General features: G+C 34.7%; 2 protein-coding genes across 3 annotated transcripts in view; one reads left to right on the top strand and one right to left on the bottom strand.

Annotated features, from left to right (window-relative positions):
• Positions 1–21814, bottom strand: part of LOC128217104 (traB domain-containing protein-like) — a 42472-nt gene extending 20658 nt beyond the window's left edge. The window contains exon 1 of the mRNA XM_052923985.1: positions 21787–21814. The gene's annotated coding sequence lies outside the window, so the exon portion shown is untranslated. The remainder of the gene's footprint in view (positions 1–21786) is intronic.
• On the top strand, positions 235–20761 carry LOC128217103 (uncharacterized). 2 transcript variants are annotated; one of them, XM_052923984.1, is made up of 11 exons: positions 235–309; positions 2718–2866; positions 3245–3874; positions 4410–4530; positions 4884–5059; positions 6872–7015; positions 9889–10168; positions 14855–14985; positions 15388–15524; positions 17621–17710; positions 18320–20761. In XM_052923984.1, the coding sequence occupies exons 2-11, from the start codon at positions 2756–2758 to the stop codon at positions 18510–18512; spliced, it is 2013 nt and encodes a 670-aa protein (XP_052779944.1). In that variant the 5' UTR covers positions 235–309; positions 2718–2755; the 3' UTR covers positions 18513–20761. The 2 variants fall into 2 exon arrangements, with proteins under 2 accessions (XP_052779944.1, XP_052779943.1); XM_052923983.1 differs by lacking the exon at positions 235–309 and adding an exon at positions 1552–1611.
• Positions 21815–26491: the final 4677 nt, after the last annotated feature.

The following is a 26491-nucleotide window of genomic DNA, read 5'->3' as shown; positions in this document are numbered from 1 at the left end:
CTGTATCGAAAGTAATATACAAGGCTGCAGACAGGTCACAATATATGATGATATGCATTGACATTGGTGTAAAACCATATAAAACATATATGTGGTGGTTAAACATCTTCTTTCATTGACATAATAACAATAATTACCCTTTAATCCAACAAAATATGGAAAAGTTTCGTTTCTAAAATCGTGTTGACAACTTCCTATTGTGTACACTAATAATGATGACGTAATACACATGCAGTCGTGTCCCAGATGCAGACAGCAACATGAATTTAGCATGTTTTTAGAAATATTTCCAAATACCGAATAAATCAGGTATGGCAACCGTTTACTTATAGAAAAGTATCTTATTTTAATAAGGTTTAATGAAATGTCATTTCTTTGATATGTGTAGAACAGTGGAGAAAGAGTATTTTTTAGCTAAAATAAAATATTCTATTCAATGATTCCAAAATGTAAACAATGCTCATAAGGTGCATAATAATGACATATTGTGTGAGAATGGTAACACAGACTTAACTTATTAAAATTTATACCTTTTTAACTTGTCAGTTATTCTCTTGGTATATTCGATGTCATGGCGATCATATGTTGTTGTTATTATTGTACATTATTTTAGACTTAATGATTAATGTATGTAAATGTACATGTATATCATGTAGCAGGGCTTTTTCTGCCCATTTTGGGAAAAAGACCCTAGGCATTTTGGGAAATTTTGCGTCATGAAAATAAGAAAATTGGGAAATTTTACAGTGAAAAGAAAAAGCTGTCTAGTCTCCTGTGAATTAGGAAATGATTAGGATATTAGTTTATTTTCCCTTTAAAAGACCCACAATGGCTGAAATATCAATCCTTGGGGTGTAAATATCTATTGCAATAAATCATGACAGATAATATTTCATATCTCTGAATGTGATGAAAACAATGATTTCTGAGTTCAATTACTAAAAAAACATCACATCACATAATTTATTAGGATGTTGAAAAAGAACCATTACAGGTAAAAAGAAAAAAGAATTTCTAAAAATAAAAAAAATAAAAAAAAAATAAAAATTTGGATTGGGATTTTTTTCTGCTGATTGGGAAAAATATCTTATATTTAGCTTTGGGAATGGGTCCGATAGTCGGACCCGTGGGTACTATAGAAAAAGCCCTGTGTAGCCACAATGATGCTCAAATTTTTTAACATTCAGTTCAAACTTCTTAAATTTACAGCAATTTTGAAACAAGTTATTGCAACATTATGTTTAAAAATCACTCTCCTCGTGTTACTGGTGAAGTCTTGTGTTTAAGGAGAAACCAGAGTACATGAAAAAAACGCACACTTGTCTGGCTTAGTGACCACAAACCAATTTCTCACATGCACCCAGTCCGGGAATCAAACCTGTGTAGCCCACATTGTAGGTGAGAAGCAAGTATACAAACAAAGGCACTAACTTGACAACCTCACATTGAAACATTTGAGACAAACCTCACGTTTAACATTTGGGCATTCATTATATGTCCCCTGTAGTCTCAGGCACTCAAACACAATACTTTTTATATTGACAATTAAATGATGCACATTGATTGTCATCTTGTCAAGCCATCAGCCCTAGACTCAGTTGATGTTTTCAGGTTGTATCAATTACCAGTGTAATAAGAATAAATTTGAAAGATAAATCATAATCTTTATTATATATATACATGTATGTTTTCGGTGATTCATATACATAATGTAGATTTCAGTCATTGAAAGTAGACTTTCGGATAAAAAAAGCCTGAATTCTTATACATTTGCATGGAATCATATTTTTGAACAAGCCCTGCTATATAAAATTCAGAATTTGAGCAAGCCCGGAAGACATTTTACTAGTGCAGGGCTTGGGGGTTTGTGCTAATTTCGACCACTGAGATTTATCAGTGAAATAAAATTGATATGTCCGAGTCAAACATTAGCCAAAATAATGGGTGTTCAGGGTGGGTTTTTTTTTTATCACATAAGGGTATTTTGTTGCACTTGAATGTCACAACAGACTTTTTGGCTAAAAACATCCAGTATAATACAACCTTAGATTTGATTTCAATTTAACAAACAGTAATATATTATTTTCAAATACATGTATTAATAAACATATATTAACCTTGCCAATTATACAAATTGTTCTGAAAATTTCATTTGTTTTATTTTAAACATATATGTGTTTATTGTTTAAAACATGCAGGTAAACCACAATACAAGTAACTGGCACTGACTAGCACAGGACTGCCTTTAGCAGTAACAGGAATAAAGTGATTGATATCAATAAAATTATAAGCTTTGAACAGTTTCTGATATAATATTAGGCATGACCAGTAGATTGACTTTAACGATTTTGAGGTCTTTAAAAATGTTAGCAATCAATATTTCCAAACTGCATGCCATGGTATTAAAAATAAGAAAGATCATTGTCAAGAAAATATGTCAGATACTTAAATAAATGGCTGTCTGTCAATATCTGCCCAAATACTAATAGCTATCTGTCCAACAAAGCTATTAGGGCGCATTTATCACATTCCTGTGACAGCATTTGTTTCAAGTGGGATGTTAACACATTTAGCTGAATTTCAGCCTCTGCTGAAGTAGGCGAAAAGGCCATGAAAGTCATGTGAAGCAGTTGACTCTCAGTAGCCAAAAATATTTGTTGGGTTTTGCCCTTACTGGCATGCGAAAAAAATTAATAAGGAAATGTTTTTTCTTTCAGTGCCTCTTCCAATTCTGATGTTGATCTGAAAGCCCAGGATGGGGAACACACAGCAGGCACAGGGCGTTCATGATTCATTCCAATTAATGACAGACAAAACAAGAGAAATAAACCTCGCAAGATCACTCAACTACAGGCAGTATTGCAGGGTAATAAAATAGGGTTATTACTACTGCGCTTGTATTCAGTTGTGGATTTTTGCAGATGTTAAAGTGGAGTGAAAGTAAAATCTGCAAAATTCCATGAAAGTAGAAAACAAAATTCAGGATCAAAACCCTTTTATCATATACATTACTGATTAAATCACTAAAAAGGCATGTTTTTTAACAAATGTCATACTTCTTTTTTTAATTTTAAAGGCACATGCAGTGAAACCTTTTCCCAAAAATTTCTACTGCTTTAAAATAATTAGACACGTTAACTGTAACAAACCCCTGCGTTAAAATATTTAGACACGTTAACTGTAACATACCCCTATAACTGTACTATTGGTTTCTAAGGAGTATTTCTTGCATATCTTATTACAGCATGTTGAAGGGAAACAGGAAGACAGCTGCCTCACGGAGATTCCTGCCAATCTGCTAAGCACCCTCTCCCTTACTGAGAGGATGAACATTTCTTTCAACATGATTCCCGAGCTGCCATCGACCTTGCCACTGTGTTGTCCCCATCTTGTGTACCTTGATATTTCTCACAACCAGTTACAGAATTTACCCGATGACATAGGTCATATTTTGCATCTGGAGACCTTACTCGTGAAATATAATCAGTTAAGGAGGTTGCCGTACTCTTTATTCCATCTTACAAGGCTCCTGAAGTTAGACCTGTCCCATAACAGTTTGAAGACGATTTCAAGTGAAGTTATACATTTGGAAAGTCTTGAAAAGTTGAATGTTTCAAAGAACAGGTTAACTGCATTACCATCTTCCTTAGGAGGAGTGAAAACATTAAAAGTATTACTAGCAAGTGAAAATCGGTTTTGTGAACCTTTACAAAAGATTTGTGAATATGGCTCGGATGAACTTCTTGCGCATTTGCGGAAAAACTTTAATCTATCTGGACAATGTCAGATGTCTGGCTCAGCTGGGGGTAACATGTTCCCAAGGGTGAGGGGTAACCATCTTCACAGCTCGGTGCCCAACCCCCAGTCAGCTCAGGTCAGTCTCCATTTGCTATTTTACAAACTACGTAATTATTTTCCTACATAGATGTTTAGCTTGATGCAGTGTAATTATATTTGACTATATGAATTTTTAAGTTCACAAAAACTTGACCCTTACCTATTAGGTCAGAAATTGCCATTTTCCAAATACGGGTAGTAAAGTAAGGATTCAAGCTTGCAGATCAAAATTCTCATTTCATTGCCTTTTGAATGAAAAAAAGTATTGTCATAGCCTTTGTGCTTTCGGCCGGGTCTTGCAAAACTTGAGCCTTGGCTATAACTCAATAGCCATGTAAGATTACATGTGACATTCAAGTAGATACACATATTGCTAGAGACATTGCACACATGTGGCGGATAGTGCTCCACAGCGCTATTGTCTATACTTGTTAATGTTTTTATCTGCAGAAAAGTTGTTTATTTTCCAGATCAATGATTAGGTTTCCAAATCAGCAAATTGTATTATATTATTATTTTCACAAACCAAACAACCCTTGCCTAGCCAACATTTACCATACTCTTTGCTGCAGGTTCAGTACATCCAGGCCCAGACACACACTGCAAACACCTCCAGCAGAATAAAGTCTCCACTTTTACCCCCACGCGGGGCCTCAGATCTTGAGGCTTTCATGCTAAGGGATAGAATCTTGGGTAATTGCTATTTTTATAATACGAAGCAGGATAAAGTCACCACTTCTTTCCCCTCCTGGGACTTCAGACCTCAAGGCTTTCATGTTCAGAGATAGAATCTTGGGTGATTGACTGATTGCTATAATCAGACTTATTAAAACCGGAATAATATTTCTTTAGCCCTGTTCCATCTTAAACTTGTCTGTAAGTTTTAGGCATTTACAGTAAATCTTATTATAATCAAATGTAAAATAGTACTATAAGACAATAAAATCAGTGTGTACTAGAAAAATAGAGTTGATCTACCTTTGATCTTTTTATCCATGCTAAGATAGTAAAAATCAAAAAAATCTCAATGTTTCATTCTCTAAAAGGGCTGTTATTTGGTGCTGCTATCGGCGATGCTATGGGGCTGGCCACGTGCTGTATGACTTCTGACGAGTGTCGATTCCACTATGGCGGGGAAAATATCACGTATGATGAGATCTTGCAGGATGAGCTGCGGGTTCGCTGGAAACAGGGAGACTGGACTTCAAACTTTGATATGATGGTATGTTGAATTCTGTGTAGTGATTTCACTGTGTAATATTTTTTTGTTGTGTTTGAATAATGGACTTGTAAGCTCGGCTGTATTCAAAGACCAAAAGTCAAAGTCCAGGCTCCAATATCATGAAAATACTCAAGTCAAATCTCAAACTCAGTCTCGACTCTTTTTATAAAATTACAGAATAACATGATTCAAACTTGTTAATGTTTTACCCTTTTTAAAATCGCATTTTCTCATTCATTAGGTTGATTGGAAAAATTGGTCAATATTTTATAGAAAAAAATTGAGAGCAAAAATTGTACTTGAGTCCAATTTATTATTTTTGAGTTTAACTAAAGTATATATATGTTGTGCTGTAGAAATATTTTGTTTTAAAATATTGAACAATAATGTTAATCAACATATAAATGCATGTGAGAATGTGCTTTTAAAAACAGTAAAACATTTGTAATTTTTATTAATGTCATACTGTAATGTGGAAAAATGAGTTGAAATTGAGATTGAGATTTGACTTAAGTATTTTCGTGATATTGAAGCCAGGTATTGTAAAAGCCTTGATGTAGAAGGCATCTTTGTCATTGTGCACTATGTTGGCAAAGACAATACAACCATCTATAGCAAGGCCCATTACTCTGACTTTAAAATGTGTCAAGTTATGCCCCTTTTTTACTAGACAAACAACAACAGACGAGTGTCTGTGTAGGCTCCGCAGCGGTCTTGTTTTGTCTTTATGGTAATTTTTGCACTGTGCACTTCATTATGTTACCGTTGGGCATTTTACTTGAAGAATCTTATTTTTATGTTCCGGCCTCGGTTATTTTTCACAGAGTTATGGCCCTTTTAATTTCTTTAAAGTTTGATATAGGACAAGTCATTCCCTCTATTTGTGTCAAGGCTATTTCACAGCAACTACTGGCTTTATTTCAATGAAACTTTATTGGAAGCTTAACTTAATGGTGATGCGCTTATATCAGCAGTTCAATGATTTTCACAGAGTGATTATGGCCCTTTTAATTTCTTTATAGTGTAATGTTCCGCTGTAGGCGGAAGTGCGTTCATAGTTCTTTGATGTGCTTGGTTGGTAATATGCAAATTGGCATAACTAGTTCTCCGTGTGGAGGTTCAGGGCCTATATATATATATATAAGACCAGTCGACCCCTTCAGGGTTGAGCATGCGGTTCTTTGAAGGGATCTGTTGGCCTGGTTGGTCTCACCTGTTACAATAGTATGATATAGGTCAGTTTATCCTTTTTCATTTTATACCCCATCATATACCCAAGAGCATTGCTTTCAATGATAATCTTGTGTTAAAATTAAACTAAGACACAAATTTTAAATTTTAAAACTTGGTAAATGTTTTGTTTCATGGCTTAGTTGTTAACGCTACTGACAGTGGGTCACAAAAGAATATTGCGTTGTTTTCACCAATGCCTCACAATTTGTCAGTTCCATTTTATTACTTAAAGCTATTCATCAAAATGAGTTTGTTAAAATTCCCATAGTATTTGTATGGTCTTATTGCCAAGTTCACCATTAGTGCCAGCAAAACATCAAATAAGTGTTGTAAAAACAGAATATTAGCGTAAATGGAATATAGTAAAAAAGATTAATTCAATACTTGTGTGAACAGTCATCAAAATTAAGTTTTCTTAACAACTCTGATTATAATATATAAATAGAATGATGAAATTATAACCGAGAAATTTGAATATTAAAACATAATAAAAACCACATTTTTTTTACAGGCACTGGTTAGCTTTGGGCTGTCAGGCTTGTGCTTATTTCAATCCCTGATGTATGTTGTCAATGACAGGTGCTACTACTGGAGAGTGTTCTAGGCTGGGCAGGTGTTCTGGACGAGTTGGAATTCGCCCGAAGACTGCGGGCTTGGTGTCTCCATGGGCATCCAGAACTTGGTGATAAGGCTGGACTCGTGCTCAGTGAAACTGTCAAACAGGTAAATTGTTGCACTTTAAATTAGAAAGCTTTGATCTGGGAAAGGTTAGGTGGACGTTTTTTATGATCAAGTGCATTGGGTTCGCAAGAGTCTTGTTTTGACCTGACAGTAATTGTGCACTGTGGGTTTCATCATGTTACCATTGGTCATGTTACTAGCAGAATCTAATGTTTATATTCAGGCTTGGAGATTTTTCACAGAATTATGGCCCTTTTAATTTCTTTATAGTACGATATAGGTCCAGTCATTCCCACTATTTGTGTCAAGGCTATTTCTCAGCAACTACAAGAATCTTCATTGAAAGTTTTACTACAGGAGATGAGCTTATAATCAGCCTATTTTAGTTCAATGATTTTTCACAGAGTTATTATGGCCCTTGGAATTTTGCCAAGAGACTGCAGGCTTGGTATTTGTATATGGATATAAATCCAGAACTGGATGAAATTGTCTGGCTCTGGCTCAGTGCATCTATTAAACAGGTAAGGGTCTCAAAGATGATGGGACTGCAGATTATTCAGTATTATGAAGGCCTTTCTCAAGGCATTTTGAGATCAAGTATTAACACCTACATGTAAATTTGGGTATATTAATATTACTAAAATCACAGATATACAGTAGAACATTTCCCAGTGGATTTTGCTCAGAAAACCAGGGTATTTGTCTCAAAGATGGGAATTAACTAAAATTTCTTTTTAACTGAAAAGCACTGTATTTGGTAGATATTTTTTGAAGAAAATACATCGTACCAAGCAATCTAGTCTAACACAAGTAAACTAAAAATCCGGAGGAAATTTCTTTCTAAGTGTGAGACCGGGGGATTGATCGAAATTCCAAGGTATATGGCATGTTTGAAATCTCCTTTTTACATATATCTTACACACATGTATATGCTATGTTACTTATACTTTATACAATATTGTAGTGATTAAATCATGATCATCGGACAATGAATTGATGATACCACATGGTGTAAAGTATTAAATATCAGGTCACAGCTGTTAGGTGAATAATAGCTATTTATTGTTTCTATTCCCTTTCAAGTCTTAGTTTTTCATGATATAACTACAATAATTTAATAACTTAATTACAATGTATGTTTAATATTACATCTTATAACCAGATTTGATTTCTCAAAAAAAGAAATCTGACAAGTCAACTTTATGTTTTTATACCGATTTCAATGATCCAAATTCAATAACACCAAATTAAAATGGACAGCTGTTTTTTGGCCTTCAAATATGACACTACAACAGATTGTCTCCAGCTGTTTGTTATTCACTGCCCCAAGGTTTATGTAGAATGGTTTGATACTGGAAAAGTGGCATATTTATTGTTTGAAACACATGTTTATGAATGCTACATGTGCACAGTTTATACTTGTCAAGAGATATGAACATTATGAACATGCATGATAATTTTGTTCACTTGTTTACTAGAATGTACTTTGATCAAGATTTGCAGCTCAATATAAAAAAAAAAAACTTTACAGCTTTCCAGCTTGTGGAATGTATTCAGAAGTTTGTGAAATATTGTCATCGCTGAGGTATTATTGTGTGCCATAACTTTCACTTTCATGAGGTTATGGGTTTGATCCCCATCAGGGGTACTTTCTCACGGCCTCTCAAAAAGGACGCAGTATTTGTTTCTGCCAGGGGAAGGGAATTGAGAGTGATTCATATCAACTTTACCATCCAGCAAAAATGAATCAGTATAAACCAAACCAACTTTCACTTTACCTATAACTTCCAAAGCATTCAAATTAAAATATCCCAACTCTATGGATAAGGGACATAATCAACACCACGTTAGATAAGCTTTACAATACTGTATGCCTATTACGATATCAAATCCAGTCTTCATCTTAACTGGGTTGCCCGAAGCCCAGGACAAGTAAATACTGTTTTGGACAAGTCAAAATTCCCAGATGGTTGCCCAAACAGGCAAGTGCATTTTTCCGAAATTTAAATCCCTCAGTTTTCATAATTTCTTCAGCAACAATTCACAAATCCTAAATGAACGTTCTAAATATCTGCTTTCGCATATTTAAGCATGAATTGGTGCTCAGCATTTGTAGTATTCAATTTATAAGTGTCTTAGTGTCTGCCCGACACTTGGATGCATATTAATTAAATACTTCTCATGTTTTTGTTTAATTTATTTTATTTTTATTTTTTAAATTATTTTGGGCCAGTAAAACTGTTTTTGGGCAAGTGGTTTTCATTAATTACATGTACTTGCCCGAAAGGACAAGTGCTGAAAAAAAATTAAGGCAAAGACGGCAAATCAATCATCTGTTCGTATTGGTATTATTATAAATTGTTGTAAGGGGGCACTATTACAATGATCAACTTACAACTCTTTTAGGACCAAATCGAAGATTGCCACTGAATTGGTGTAGAATCAATTGTGGCAATTCAACTCCTATGCAGTGATCTCCCTTGATGAGCATAATGTTTTATTAGGCAAAGGAAAGTGAGCACTGTGTGGTGTTTTTAATCGATTAAGTTCTGTCTTAAGGATCAAGCCTAACCTGATAATGGCCATTAGATATCATGGGATGAAGCCAAGGTATACAATTCGATAGATATCTGAAGCTCCGATATCCACATGAAATTTGTTACACATTTATCCAGTGAGGATAACCACATACATATGTGGACCTATGGTTGTCTAAAAAAAGATTGTAACAAAATCTATGTTTGAAGTATTGACAATTTTAAATCTGGTATTAACTTTTGAAACACAAATTGCCATATAACCTCATTCTGAAAACTTTGAAATTAAATGGTCGAACAGTTCTTAAGAGCCTTTTTTGTGATTACTTAAAGGGTCGTCACATAATTTGAAAAATTCCTTGTTCCTTTCAACTTCAGGTAGTAGAGCATCCAGAATTCCTGAAGAATCCGCACATAGCAGCAACAAGCATTATGACTAAATCAAACATTCACGTGTATGCAGTAGAACACAACAGCTTAGGTAACGAAAATGGTGACGACGATGATGAAAATCCGAGTGAATGTAGTGAGGACAGTGATTCTGAGAGCTATTGTGAAAATCAGACCACTGGGCCGCTGTTTCCGAGTTCACATCCGTGTATACCTTCAAAACTGTTTGGAACTGATAACGGGGAATTAGTGCAGATAGCTATTCTGGGTAAGTACCTAACTATATGTTGTTTGCCAGCCTTGTTTAAAGATGCAATCTTACTCCCAAATTAGATTTACCAAAATTAATAAAGTTGTTTTAATATGCTAAAAGGGATGAATAAATGTCGAAAACAATGGTTCTTATGAAGGATACCGATTATAATTTGAAAGAAAAGTGCAGAAAACACGCTATTTCCACCTTATGAGGCTATAGTAAATCACAGTAATTCTTTTAGCATTCACCAATCATTTGATATTTCTATGTTTTCATCTATGAAATATTTGGTCACAATTCTGTTATTACCGTAAAGGGACACAGACAAAAAAATCTGTGAAAAATCTGAGAAAAAAACGTTTAATCTATGTTTTGTGTTAAAGGACGCATAGAAAATATGTCAAAAACGTCTGTCAATTTCGGCCACCATGTTTGTTGACAGTGACGAAAAATATTTTTTTCGTGAAAATGGCGATGGTTATCTTTAAAACCATACAATGATAATGCAAAATGTGTTTCATTTTAATTCGTTTTATGTAAGGAAAGGCACTTAAAAGAACTGATTGTAACCATTTGTTTCTGGATAGCACTGAAAGGTGCCTTTTATGAAAATATGTAAGGTTTCTTTTAGACAGTATAATATTGTAAACGATAACCTGTCGAGAATGAGGTTAAGTTATGCATAAACCTTATAATGTACGGGTTTGTTCTCAAAATTTCAACACCTACAGAAAAGAATAAAGTTCGCGTAAATGTGTGAAAAAACAAGACCATTATCGCATCAATTTGTAGTATTGGTATGTTAAACAGAACAAAAGGCAATGCGAGTTTTTCACACCTTATCATACAACTGACAAAAAATATTTTGACATTGCGAAACTTTTCTTTTTATATGCATGTTTAATTATTGTTAAATTCAAATTATTATTCAAAATAATATTGAATAACTTTAATCGAAAAATATTTTTGTTTAAATTATTAACACTTACGATATACCGTATCCAAATCTTCAACTGTCGTTTTAACTCGTATACAGTATACTTGATCAATATGACGCGAGTAACATCCCTTTCTACATAAAACTAAAGAAACTCTCGGCTTGAAATCTGCCTCAGAAAAAAAGTTCAAAAAATTGTTTCTGGGTATTATCCTTTCTACATAAAACTAAACAAACTCTCGGCTTGAAATCGGCCTCAGAAAAAAAGTTCAAAAAATTGTTTCTGGGTATTATACGCAGGCATTTTTTTACATAAAATTCTGAGGGAAAAAAGTGCTTCTAATACCCAGTCATTTACGGTAGTAATTTATATTTTCCTTAAATGCATTACTTGGTTAGTAGGTCAAAGTTTATCACTCAAAATGTATGTTTGTTATACTGTTTATGGAATTACTTTGAATAAGAGTGTCACTTGAATCTAGCCATACAAAATAATTGACTAAACATCCTTTTCAAAGATTTATTAATGTATTGGTACTACCGTATTATATCATGCATAGGACGCACTTTTTTACCCCCAATTCTCGTCTTAAAAATTGCCTGCGTCCTTTCTATGCTATTAGAATTTCATCTGTTTTTCCCATTTTTTTCCAATCCTTTTCAGGTCGAAAATATCAAGTCTTTTCAAATATGCGAAGGTGTGAAAAACACCCGCTGTCTGTCATTAGAAATACATCAATAGAACAAACTATTGCGATGGTAATACCGTATTGTTGTTTGTTCCCACTTTACCCGACGTGCCTTCCACTGGCAAGGCTAATTACTGACACGCATTAATTATGCCGACAATTAATCCGCGCAGCGACACGCCTTAACAAAACAATCATCAGTTTTGACAATACACAGTTGCGATTGCAACAGCTGCAACGGTAGCAACGGTTGACTGTTATTCAGAAGGCATGCAGGGACTATTGCAACGGATGCAACGGTTGACTGTTATTCAGAAGGCATGTGGGGACTATTGCAACGGATGCAACAGTTGACTGTTATTCAGAAGGCATGTGGGGACTATTGCAACGGATGCAACGGTTGACTGTTATTCAGAAGGCATGTGGGGACTATTGCAACAGATGCAACGGTTGACTGTTATTCAGAAGGCATGTGGGGACTATTGCAACGGATGCAACGGTTGACTGTTATTCAGAAGGCATGTGGGGACTATTGCAACGGATGCAACAGTTGACTGTCAGTCAGAAGGCGTGTCGGGAATATTACGGCATTTGTAATATGCGTGAATGTTCTCAAAATGTCAAGACATATCATTGTTGTGTACGCTAAATTACCAAAATACGACGATAATTATCGAAATACACAATACAGTTATAGAATTATGCCTTATATACAATTTTTTGTTTGTTTTTTACTTCAATATATGTTATAAATACTTTACCAACCTCAAATTTTCGGCTCTGATTTTGACATTTTTCCACTGCGTCCTATCTTATATATTAAGGGTTTTTACCCGTTTTTTCAACTATTATTTTGCCTGCGTCCTATCTATGCTAGCGTCCTATACATGATATAATACGGTATTCAATTTGTTTTAATGGTGCTATGATATGATGGGGATACTCCCAAAAGTGTTTGAGTACCTTTTAATCGACCATATAATGGGGGTAGCTACTGAAACAGAGTTTCATTTTATTTCAGTCTATCACATGTTCCCCCCCCCCCCCCTTCAGTGTATCATAACATTTTAATTTTCCACATGATGGGTTCAGCCATCTAACTGTGTATGATTCTATTTTAATCTGCCACAGTCTAAGTGTGCCATATTTCAACCTACCACATTCTACAATGTATGTGTGCCAAATTTCAACCTATCACCAGTGGTGTAGAAATTAATTTAAGTAGCAGGGAAGATCCCAAAAGTAGGCGGGGGGTGTGGGGGGTAGGAGTCTGCGTGTCCTCCCCCAGTTAGGGTCAAGGGGCCAATGCCCCTTGTGGGATGAATTTAAGCCTTTTTTAACCAAAATTTCTAGTGTTCTGGTGCATGTTTATTTTGTAACACAGGGAAACTTATGTACTTGAATATGATACTGAATCTGAGAACTACCCCACTGAAATGAATCTGAATACTACCCCCCCCCCCCCCAACCCCACCCCCACCAGTGAGGGCTAACTTATAAACCAAATAACTGTCAAATTCAGATTCAGGATACTATTAAAACATTCCAGACCACATGCCTTGCCATTTGCTAGCAATTCCCTCCTAATCGTATATGTTATTTCTTCTCTATCAATTATATACTTTCAGCCACTGAATCTCTGTGATCCTCTGTAAAATTAAACATCTAACTTCATTTTCTGTGGTTCTAAATATTTCACCTGCAGCTAACTTATTCTGTTTTAACACCCACACGAAATATCTGGACACTTTGTGACGTTCAAAGCGTACAAAAGTTCACCAAAGGTACATGTAAAATTCATCAATATAATGGATTATTTTTAGCAGTGACATCACCGCAAGCTTGTTTCATTTTGTTTACATCCGGGTAACACGCTTATATTAAAAGGAATGTTGCGTAAATGGTAATAGGACTAACAGAAGGCCAGACACGCTCATGTTGCAAACTTACTACCCTTTTTGGTGTCTGGAAAAAATATTCTTTTTTTCACCCTCCATTGCTTCGCAAATCATAAACTTCAAAACATCCCCATGGGGGGATGCGACTAAAGAGGTCATGTATCGAGCTAATGTTATTGTATTCAGAATACTGGGAAACCCAAACCTAGAACTTGAAAACATCCCAGAGGGGGATGCGACTAATGACGTCACGAATCGAGCTTATGCTGTCCGAACGCGCGGAAACCAAAATAAACAATACCATCAATCGGGGTTTTAAACCGATGTTAACATAAAAACATGACGAAAATAACAGATTTTATTTTTGTTGATGCGGAGAAAATAGCCGGGTGAAGATGCTAAAGTAACCGGGTTATTTTACCGGCTTCCGGCCCATTTCTACACCCCTGTATCACTTTCTATGTGTGCCATATTTCAACCTTCCACATTATATGTGTGCCATACCTCCAACTACTGCATTCTATGTGTGCCATATTTCAACCTACCACATTCTATGTGTGCCATATTTCAACCTTCCACATTCTATGTGTGCCATATTTCAACCTACCACATTCTATGTGTGCCATATTTCAATCAACCACATTCAACATGTGCCATATTACAACCATCCACATTCTAGGTGTGTTATATTTCAACCTACCTCATTCTATGTGTGCCACATTTCAACCTATCACTTTCTGTGTGTGCCATATTTCAACTTACCACATTCTATGTGTGCCATATTTCAACCTACCACATTCTAGGTGTGCCATATTTCAACCATCCACATTCAACATGTGCCATATTTCAACCATCCACATTCTAGGTGTGCCATATTTCAACCTACCACATTCTATGTGTGCCATATTTCAATCAACCACATTCAACATGTGCCATATTACAACCATCCACATTCTAGGTGTGCCATATTTCAACCTACCACATTCAATGTGTGCCATATTTCAATCTACCACCGTTTTGGTGTGCCATATTTCAACCTATCACATTCTAGGTGAGCCATATTACAACCTTTCACATTAAGTGTGTGTCTTATTTTGACTACCACATTCTATGTGTTCCATATTTCAACCAACCGCATTCTATGTGTGCCATATTTCAACCTACCTCATTCCAGGTGTGCCATATTTCCACGATGTTGAGGAGGTAGAAGCCAACACAGCCAGGATATGTAAGACGACCCATGGTCGACCTGTGTGTGTTGCAGCATCAGTTCTTGTAACAAATCTCGTGGCTCAGATGTTACAGGTACATGTAGACAGTGTTCTGAGGGAGTTTATTTTTAGGCTTCCGGATTGTGCCATATAATTAATTTTCTTGTGGGGACTTTTCATAATGTCAAAAAGTATGAGTTTAGAATTAAAGAACAGAAATTAAAATGTCTGAATGGTTTAAATATTTAATTATTTTAGGACTATATAATATACATTTATATATTTATATTCATTTAAATTGCTGAAGAAAATATCTACAATCTTTTAATTATATAAGTATGCCATATATATTCTTTAAGGAATTAGGGTGTTCCGGAATGTATTTATATTCTGGTCTAATAAATTTTTCATGTTAGTTTCTATGATGAAAATAAAGAAAAGTAAGTGCTAAAAGCTGAATCTACACACATATATATATATTTTTGTCTAATTATAGGGGAGAAGTGACTTGACGTGCCACAAGTCAGTGGAGGAGATGGTTAGCCGAGCTGTTACCATAGCAACCAAACACATACCTGACAGCTGTCAACAGGAAGAATTTAACAGATATGTCAACCATACCTCACTGTCAAGGTGACTAAGTTTATACTAATCTTATTTTAGCCAATCTGTTTTTAAGTAACGATATGGATTCTCCAAGATTTTGTCACAGTCTTGGTGTTGTTGTCGGCAGAGTAGATGTTGTAGATATTGACATCATGCAAATGGCATTAACTCTACAATTGTATGATATTCAGATTGTAAAGTAGAGGTGCAACGATTTGCTCCATTGCATCGAAAAACCCGTTTTAATTTCACTGATTCGATACCGACCCCCAATATTCAATTCGATCCACGTATTAAACATGCATGCTACAAAATGACCCGTTGTATCCACATTCTAAACATGTCGACTTTTGTTACGTAGCGTGCGATTGGTTAATAGTAAATCTGGGATCCAATCAATAATAGAGTTTCATTCTTACTAGCCTAGTAACATGGCGTCTCTCTCATTGAAAGATGCTCCTAAAAATCTAAAATCAAAAGAGTGGGCACATTTCGGGTAACGCGAGAGTTTGATACAAAAAGCAAGATGTAAAATTAATTTTGATGATGTTAGTTACTCAAAGTCCGGCAGCTCAACTAATCTCCTGCACCTTTGAAAAGGAAACACTTCATCTATTATTTTATACAACTCCATCTATGTGTTCAAACTTATTATTATTTTTTTTAACTTTATTAACGGACAGTTTTGTTAGTTAAATTTGTTTTTGATGAAACACTGTCCTGGTTTTTCATAATTGCAATGATTAAACATCCTTTAAATATGCAACTTAAAATTAAATAGCAGCAATAAGTAAAACATGAATCGAATTATAATTAAATCGACATGTTTGATATCGGAATGGAATCGAAACGAGCTTTAAGTGAATTGTTTTAGCTCTTTTGTTAAGGAAATTGGTACACATGTTAACAATGCTTGGTGTATAAGATCAGAGTAGATCACAAGAGCCAGGTTTGTACTGCAAAGGTCAAGGTCACACTTAGAGCTTAGAGGTTAAATGTCAAAATGAGGACTGTTGATAGGACTGGTCAGGACTGATCCTTGTCTGGGCTGTATTTTTACCAAGCATTTAAGGATTTGACATGGAGGCTCACCGTTATGAGGAGTAGTTTAGCAGGTACACATATTTTTCAACTCCAGTTTATTCTGTGTTGCAATTGCATGGAAGAGCGTTATGTCTGTGTCAAAGGCTCTTTCACTGGACTTGACATGTCACCATTTTGGGTATACTGTGAAATCATTAATGTTCGTGGGCATGAAATTTCGTGGTTTGCCAAAAAAAACACAATTTCGTGGGTACTTGAATTCATGGATTTTCATTTTTGAAAAAAATAATAATCGAAGATGCGATCGTCTGCATAATATCCACGTGCTGGCCCGTGATTTCCGTCTTCTACGTCACTCGGTTTATGACACTCGCTAATGTGGTACGACATGCCAATTAGTGCATATACCCATGACACTTATCGATTTAATTGGGAATAAAGGTAATAAAAGAAGATGTACCCTGATCATAAATACAGATAGGGGAAGCCATTTTATGCCAATTAAGAATTTTGCAAACTGTGAAAACACCGAAAAGGTGCATATATTGTCACGTTCGGTGCTTAGTAACCTTCAATGTACTAGTAATCGATTAATTATTTCATAAAATAAAAAATCGAGTATAGACACTCATCACGCACATCTTGTAAACTTGGAGATTTTCATTAACAGCACACGTTTAACCACGTGCTTATAACTGTCATTTGCTGCATAAAACACATTTAATTGATTTGGTTCATTATTTGTTAAAGGCAGTTATAATATATTAACAGAATAATGATCGTAAGTTATACAGTGAGACAGGTTTTAACACTGTATACTGCGACCTCTGTTAAGAATATACTAGAGTATGTACGTAACAAGGCAATTGAAAAAGTGAATAAAGGGTTTATATTTCGTGGGATCTTGAATTCGTGGATCACCCAACCCACGAAAACCACAAACATTAATGCCCCACGAACATTAATCATTTCACAGTAGTTATTTGTGTGCCCTGTACTTCACTTCGAACACAAAACATCCTGTAATGTACACGAGTTTTGTTAAACTCTAGTGTGATGTATGTGAATTATATTTTCAGTGTAAACTTCCGAGAGCAGTTCAACATGTCGTACAGTTTAAAGGCCATGTCAGCAGGACTTATCGCCTTAAAATCTCAACAGTCTTTCAAGTGAGTCCAAATCCCTAACCCTGTGTAAACTTTAATTGCAAACCCCTTTAATTTTTAAGTGATTCAACTACATTTTTGTATATAAGTTTTACTTGAAAGTGTTCTGCCAATAGTGAATAGGAAAATACCACTGTTTTGTTAACACATTCATACAGTAGAGTGTTCTGTCAACCACAAACCACTTCATATCATAGTATTTCCAACAGCTCTTGTTCCAAATGTTGTACTCATGTACATTTGATCTTGGTTGCTCAAAACTTGGCCATGATTTCAATGCATAGTTTATGGTTAAGGTTCTGCAGAGAAAGTAGTAATTCTTTTAAAGACTGATAAGCCCATTCGTGGCCTTTCAATTTCCAGAATAACACCGTAAATGTGTTATGAAGTTATGCCAGTTCAGTTTCTTAAGTGTGTTGTTGTTAGTTCTTTTGGTAATGTTTTTTTAGGGGTAGGAGGGAAGGCATAAATGGGTCTCTAGACAGCCTACGAAGGTTTACTTGTAAATAACCTAATATTCAGTACATTCTAGTGAGAATTAAGTTATAACATATTTATGTGCTTTTATGCATGTATGTCTTTACCACATGATGTATCTTGTATTTATTTCAGGTCATTCATGATGAGTTTATTTATGGAGGGTGGTGACAGTAACAGCAATGGCTGTGTGGCTGGTGCCCTGCTTGGTTGCAGGCTTGGCTATTCCAGGTTACCCCCTGACTGGCTCAAAGGTCTTAGAAAACCAGAAACAGACTGGCTTAATGTGAAAATTAACCATTTTCTTGACATGATTGGTCTTCCATGACAATTGAGTTTTCTTTCTTCAATTCCTGCAAGCTTCCATTGAGTTGTTGGATTGCTGAGAAATAAAAATGAATACTCTCGCACCTTGCACAACAGCGAGACACTTCTAGTGCCATAGAATAATTTAAACTACATCAAAATATACGACAAAACCTAAGTGACTCAGTTATATTTTAATAAATTGCCTGTTTTACTTCATATACTGCTCTATCCGCTGGGCAGAAACATGGTTGTAAATTATATTTTCAATTTCACACCTACGAGGCTATGTAAAACACCGTCTGTAAAGTTACTCAATGTTTTAAGATGCATTCATAGTATTGCATTTACTAAAAGAAACTATTTGAAGAAGGCAAGTTGAGTGCTTATTCAGCCTATCTTAAGTAACTAAGATATTCTTCATTGAACGTTTATGTAAGAAATAGTTTATTTTTATTAACATATGAGTTTTTTTAGTTTGAATTTTATTCACAATTTTTTATGTTGAATCATGTTGACTTCCACTGTCTTTCATTAAGATACAATGTAGCTCATAACAGCTAATGTTCAAGTTTTAGTATTTAAGTTGAAGTTTTTTATAAATCAATGTTTACAAAATTGCAAGCTCGTAAAGTATATACTGGGTCATCCAGAAAGAATGTGATTGATATTTAAATTATTTTGAAGTGTGTTTAATATCAGATTTAAATTTAGTTGTAACATTGTTTTATTTTTAACCACTACAATATTACTCATTATGAATAAAATGTGTTCAGTTGAAAAGGCATTGATTCAAAGAACCTTCTATTGACTTTTGTATATGCCATGTGTTTTGTTTTTGTTGCTGTTTTTATCAAATTTTATGTCTGTTGCAAAAATGAAAAATATGCACAATTTTTCCAAACAGTTTTTGTAATTATGCGTATTTCAAGCAAGAGATCTTACATGTAGTGTATTATTATTATTTTTGTTATAAATTTGTACAGTTTTCATTATTATTATTTTTGTCTAAATGGAGACATATTGCTTTTGGCATGGTTTACTGTCCATCAGTCAGTTTGTCTGTCTGTCCGTCTGTCATCAAATAATGTAAAGCGCAAATCTTGAAGAGTAATAGAGTGATGAAACTTCACAAGTATGTTAACTGGCATGTCATGTTTAGCACATGAGGTTTTGTGTGTTGGTTAGCCAAAACGGTGCAGAGTGATGGACCATGACCTAAATCAATAATATAGACAAGAAAGCAGTTTGGTGTCACATTTCTGAAAAAAAATAGCCAGAGTAATTAAACTTCTCAGGAGTGTTAAAGTTGCGCCCATGGTGTTCTGTGTGTTGCTTCACCAAAGATGTGCAGAGTTATGGCCCTTTACTTAGTTTTAAATTAGTCTAAAGAGCATGCAATCATGTGTCACTCATATCTTTGAAAGAATATGGCACCTGGGGTTACGTTACTGTATATGTATGGTGGCACCCAGTAAGTGTTTGCCCTTAACTTTGTGAAAATCTTGCATTAAGAGCACACAATCTTGTGTTGCGCTTACAGGTATCTCAAAAATATGTTCGCCAGAGTGCTAAAACTATACAGGAATGTTACAGCATCTGAAGTAGTTGACCTGGGGTTATGTGTGTTGCTTCGCCTTAAAGGTGCAGAGTTTTGGCTCTTGATATAGTTATAAAAAGGGCCTATAGAGCATACAACCTTGTGCCGCTCGTATTTGCAAAGTATGAAAATCACAGTGATGAAACTTCACCGGAGTGTTAAGCAGAATCAAAAGTTTTGTACCTTGTGTCAAGTATGTGGCTGACTGCCTTGTGGCCCTTGACTTAGTTAAAAATGGTTATAATGCATGGAATCTTGTGTCAACCCTGTCTCAGCAAGTGTATGAGCCAGAGCCATCAAACTTGAAAATAATAAAACCAGCATGTGAAGTTGTGGACCTGGGGGGATTGTTTGTGTCTGTGCCTAGCAGAGTTATGGCCCTTATTTTTTATGCTTTCACATATAGATTACATTTCTTCAAACATGTTCCTGTGAAGAAGGCACATCAGTTAAATGCTCCTGTAAAGAGGAGATATCAGTATTCAACTGACTTTTTTTTAGTTCCATTTGATTTTTGGTGCATGATCTGCATGGTTATTATATTTTAGTATTACTTTATTCCATGTATTTTTTATTAAATTTATTATTAATTGTTTTTAATGTCTCAGATATATTTATGGTACATTGTTTTTAATTTCTATTTCAATCTCAGTAAAAATTTAAAAAAACTACCTCTGTGTTGTTGTTAATTATATCATTGTTTCAAGAATCCCTCAAATTGGGATCATGTTACAGAGGCTCATTATTGCTGGATGAAAAAAACAAAACAAAATGAGGTCATCAAAATGTCACCTTTCTCAGTGAACCATAGCAGGGGGTTAATGTCAAGGTCACTAAGAATTGATTCAAGTTCAAAAATGCCCTGAACTCTATCATGATTCTTTTAAGATCATGGTTAAATAGTTATTGAAAGTTCATCAATTTTCAGAGTGTAATACAAAGTAAAATAGATCAGTTTATCATATGGAAATATATGTAGAGGTAGATATATATATCAACTGTTGCAATACATAACTACTATTTGCTATCTTCTTGAAACAGCAAAGATACAGTTCAAACATTTAAAAAAAAAACTTTATGTTTTTCTGACATAGCTTGTGCAATTTTACCAACAACGACAACAACTAGCTTTATTGCATGAACGATCAAAATCGTTCGCCTTCTTAATTGGGCCATAGTGAAGTTCCTAAAGTGAAAAAGTCGTTGACTTCAAATTATGATACACATCACATACCAAACTGAAAGACTCGTGATCATTAGCAATTCTCAGAACTAAAAAAGTATTCTCTCAAGGCTAAACAATTGTGCAGACTTGTTTGCATTTCAACAAGATGTGACCGGTAATGTGCTTGCAATAAACAAAATGGGGGGGGGGGGGGGGTAGAGGTACAAAAAATCGGCCAGGAAACGTGTACAGTCGGGTAATAACCATAAGTGGAAAATAGGATTATATACATGCAAGCACAGTTACAGCATGCACAGATATGCCATATTTGCAGTGAAACTACAAAAAAAATAGGATAAAATCAATACATTTATTTGTAAACTAAACATTGCCTCCTAAGCAACAATCTGTTTAATAACTTTTTTATCTTTAAAGTTATGATACTAAACTAAGATGTCGATCGAAGAATATGTTTTTCGCCACATACTGGACACATACATTTTTCAAAATTTAAAGAAAAAGTCCACTTACAAGGCAAAAGTTGGTACCTGAATCGGTACTTTTCATTCTAAATCCGCCATTTTGTTTGCCATGAAACATTTTTCTGAAACGAAATTACGTCCTTCCCTTGTGCAAAACCACCGAATGGTTAAGAAGAAGGGGACGAATTAAACAGAAAAAATAAATGTTGAAGTAAACGTGTACACATGGATAGGCAAATCTCCGTGTTGTGATGTAATTGTGAAATTATTTTTTTTTTTTAAATGCGTGGAATATCTGCACGAAATTAAGTAATTTGTAAGTGCATGATATTAGAAAGTTTTAATAAAATGCTCGGCAAATGAACCAAATATATTTAGAACTGGAGGATAACTTGATTGCAATAATTCCCGATATTTTACTATATTTGGATGGGTACGGAAATATCTTTCGTCATAATGGGTCCAGCGTCCTTTTTCAATGGGAAATTTTATGTTCCAGGTTCTTAGTCTACAAAAGGATATGGCTTGTCTTGATGGAATCAGTTTAAAGTTAGGCTCAAACTGCATATGCTCCTTAATAACATGGTAATTTTCCCTTTATTTTAAATTGACATTTGTTTGAATAAATTGGTCCAATAAACAGAACAGAACAGAACATTTATTGTTAACTTGAACATATACAGTTCATCGTTATTACAATAACATAAAGACATGGCATTGCAATAATTGTTAAATGCGAGAGTGCAACAATGGTTTTAACATGTTCAAAGCAATACAGTTATATGTTCTTGTAACGTATTGCGTGCTGACTTTTAATACCGATATGAGTTGTTTTTTTAATGTGTAACTATTAAAATTGTTTCAGGCCACAAACATCAAAGGAAACAATCCGTAGTTTATCATAAAACACTGTCCTCTGTTTGCCGTTTTTGTTATCCCCCGCCTATGAAATAGGGAGGGGGATATTGAAATGGTGTTGCCCTTGATTTTTTGAAAAATGCACATTCACAGCCATTTCTCAGTCACTAGCTGGCAGAATTTCATGAAACTTAAAATACATATGAGTTACTATACTGGGATGATGCCTGTTCATTTTTTTGGATTGGTCAATTATACTTGGAGTTATTGCCCTTGGTTTTTGAAAAACTCTCATTTACAGCCATTTCTCAGTAACTAGTTGGTAGAAATTCTTGAAACTTAAAATAAATATGAACCAACATACTGCGATGATGCCTGTTTATTTATATTTTGGATTGTGTAATTTCTATACGAGTTATTTGCCCTTGATTTATTAAAAGATCCATGTTTGCAGCCTTTTCTATGCAACTAGCTGGTAGAATTTCATGACACTTGGAATAAATAAGAACCAACATACTGTGATGATGCCTGTCTATTTTTCTTTTGGATTGGTTTAACCATCAAGCACAAACAAGCCATCAAGCACAAACAAGCCATCGTTGGCGGGGGATATCTTTTCACTGAAAATGCTTGTTTATTTGAATTTATCAAGGTCTGGCCGCGCCCATTGGCTGCATTATGGCTTGATCCCGCCGTGACGCCATCACGGCTTAAATTGTATTCAAATGCCATAAGTGAAATGAGATAGAAGTGACAGCAATCCGCAGTGAAATCCAGACATTAAATCCAGACATTGGAAGACTTGAAGAAACAGAGTGAGATACAAGAGATCTGGGTGCGATACCCTAGCTCTCTGCGAAGAGACCTCTTGGTTCTTTAACGTGCTCGGTGTAAAGCACCGATACACGGGATACAACTTTCCTGGGTTGAACCAGTACTGAGTACACCACTTTTCCAAGCACTACCCTTTAAATGCCGAGAGCCAGGCAAGGGAGCTACTTGTACCAGCAGCGGAATCTTAGCAGACGGCCTCTAATAGTCGTGAAAATACGACCGAGCCTGCAGGCTTAAACTTTGTAAAAGTGTTCGTTTTCAAGCCCAAGTTTTCCAATTAAAATATTTATTATTGTATCCAATGGATTGTCACCAACTATTTCATTGATCCCGGAGAAAATAAGGTGTCCCTACCTCATTTTACACTCGTTGGCAATACTTCTATATTCTCCCAACCGTAACCTTGTCGACCAATTCCAGGTGGGCATTGTTAACGTTGGTGACCCAGACCACGTGCTCGATTTTGTTATTTGACACATTTAGCTCAGACATTTTGTTTTCAAAAGGTTAAGCTTTTCGTCAATAGTCATTGTATTTTACAATTCCACGTTCCGACCGGTGTTTTGAGTTCAACGACGATCCATGCGGTGGCGTTACTCTGGCGTTATCATATATATGCATTTGTTGTTGAGAGCATAATGGACATATTTCAATATATAGCAACTGGATGGAAACTTGACATAACTGCGCATGTTTTACGTGCTTTCCACAGTAGCACTGTAAACATAATATACGAGTACTTCGTATTTGAACGAACTACATAGATACTAGAAAAAGACTGGTTTGTATTATTTGTAATGTCCTTGTTATGTCTCAGGTACAAAACCAGCACTTCCTTTCAGATTGTTGTCTGAGATGCGATGTTCTAGTTCAATTTAATGTCCGTAATAATAATAATAATAATAATAATAATAATAAAAATAATAATAATAATAATAACTTTGTATGGCATAGTGTACCTACTATGTATGTCATATTGTACCTAATATGTATGTCATATTGTATAAATGTTAGGTTGCTTTTCTCTGCACTTGGTACTTTTTTAGGCATTAAACTCGTCGAATGTAACCTTAAATTGAACAGTAAGCTTATGTTTTCAGTTTTAAAGTTGAAGAAAAAAGCTAAAAAAGATGTGGATGGACAGAGAGTGTGGTTAATATATAGGGCATTTGGATTATTTATGACCCTGATCATACATAGATATGTTCAGACTATCTGTTGGCAGCGAGAAAAGAAATCAAACTTGTATGGTAGCCGGGTTGTTTGGCCTCGGTCATTGGACGTCGACATAAAATAATAACATGGGAATATGTATAAATAGATGTTTATATCTGAATAGTAGGCAGTTATTTCTTGATTACAAACATGTTTGAGTATATTTTATACTAGTAATATCAATGAATACATAAAATGAAATGAAATGATGGCTCAAAAAAGCGAAACAACTATTTCCGAACAACAGTTATCAATATGGATAAATAATCAATCAAATCAGATGAAATAATGCAAGGAACACTTATCTTAAGTATTTTAAAGAAAAAGTTTAATTTAAATCAAGTTGCATTGCTTTTAGATACAAATATTTAAAGCAAACAAATTATTCATCAAGATTGGAAAATAAATACTTAGCTCACTGTAGCCTACACTTTTAATGTTAAAGGGGTCTTACGCCAGAGTTACCTGGGCAAGCTACTCCATGATTAAATTTGGCATCACGAGTATCCCCTAAACCACTGTCACCAAGTTTCATATGATTGGATAATAAATACTTTTTGTCTGCGCAATACATAACCGTGTTGTTTTTAACATAAAAGAGCCATAACTCTGAAATAACTGAGGTAATTGACCCCAAAATCGAACTTGATCGATATATAATCATACCCATGGGTTCAATTCTCACCAGGAGGAGAGAGGTTTAGTGGTTTAGGGGTCCACCTCTTATCTAATAGGTTGTGGGTTCGAGTGTCCAGTAAGCGGACTTGAGAGTGATTCATATCAGTGTACAGCTGTCATCACAATCAAGCTAACTTAAAGTGACACACCTATTCAAAATCAATACATACACATGTATAACAACATACATTTTGAGTGATAAACCTTTAACTACTTAGTAGATTTTGCATTTATGGAAAATATTAATAACTGATAACAAGATTGTAACCGTGTATTTTATAGCTGAAAGTGCAAAAATATTAAATGATTGGTGAGTGCTCACAGATCTACTGTGATCTACTATCGTCTTGTAACGTAGAAATACCGTGTTTCCTGTACCTTTCTTTCAAATTAAACTCGGTATCCTTCATAAGAACCATCTTTATTCATCTTTTTTGGTTTATTACAACAATTGTATTAATTGTGGTAAATATAATTTGGAGTAAGAGTGCATCTTTAAAGTAGTATACACTAACGGGGAACCCTTACATAAACACGTTTTCGCAGAATAAGTATCATTATTAATAATAAAAAATATTATGATTTTCTTTTGGGTTATTTTGTTTAACAAATACTAATAATTGCTAAAATTGAAAATCGCTTGCAAATGTACTTTTAAACAACGACTCAAAAGATTTAGTGATGATTACTTAGAGTGACACTCTTACTCCCAAATCAGATTTACCACAATTGATAACATTGTTTTAATATTCCAAAAAGGATGAATAAATGTCGCAAACAATGGTTCTTATGAAGGATTCCGAGTTTAATTTGAAAGAAATGCGCATAAAACACGTTATTTCTACCTAAGGAGACTATAGTAGACCACAAAATATTTTAGCATTTTACCAATCATTTAATATTTTTGCGCTTTCTGCTATTAAATTTATGGTTATAATCTTGTTATCAGTAATTCATGAATTCATAAATGCATTATTTATAAAGTAGTTAAAGGTTAATCAGTCAAACTTGATGTTTGTTATACATGTGTTTGTATTGATTTAAGATTGTCATTTTAATAAAAACAAACTTATTTACACCTGTTTTAAACATGAACAAATAATGAGAATACATAAGTCTTTTAAGAAAGCTGCAATATTAAATAATTCGAAATTTGAAACGTCAGGTCT

This window comes from Mya arenaria, chromosome 14 (genome assembly GCF_026914265.1).
Source record: "Mya arenaria isolate MELC-2E11 chromosome 14, ASM2691426v1".
NCBI classification, from domain to species: domain Eukaryota; kingdom Metazoa; phylum Mollusca; class Bivalvia; order Myida; family Myidae; genus Mya; species Mya arenaria.
The sequence above is the reverse complement of the archived record's forward strand: the minus strand, read 5'-3'. Positions and strand labels throughout refer to the sequence as shown.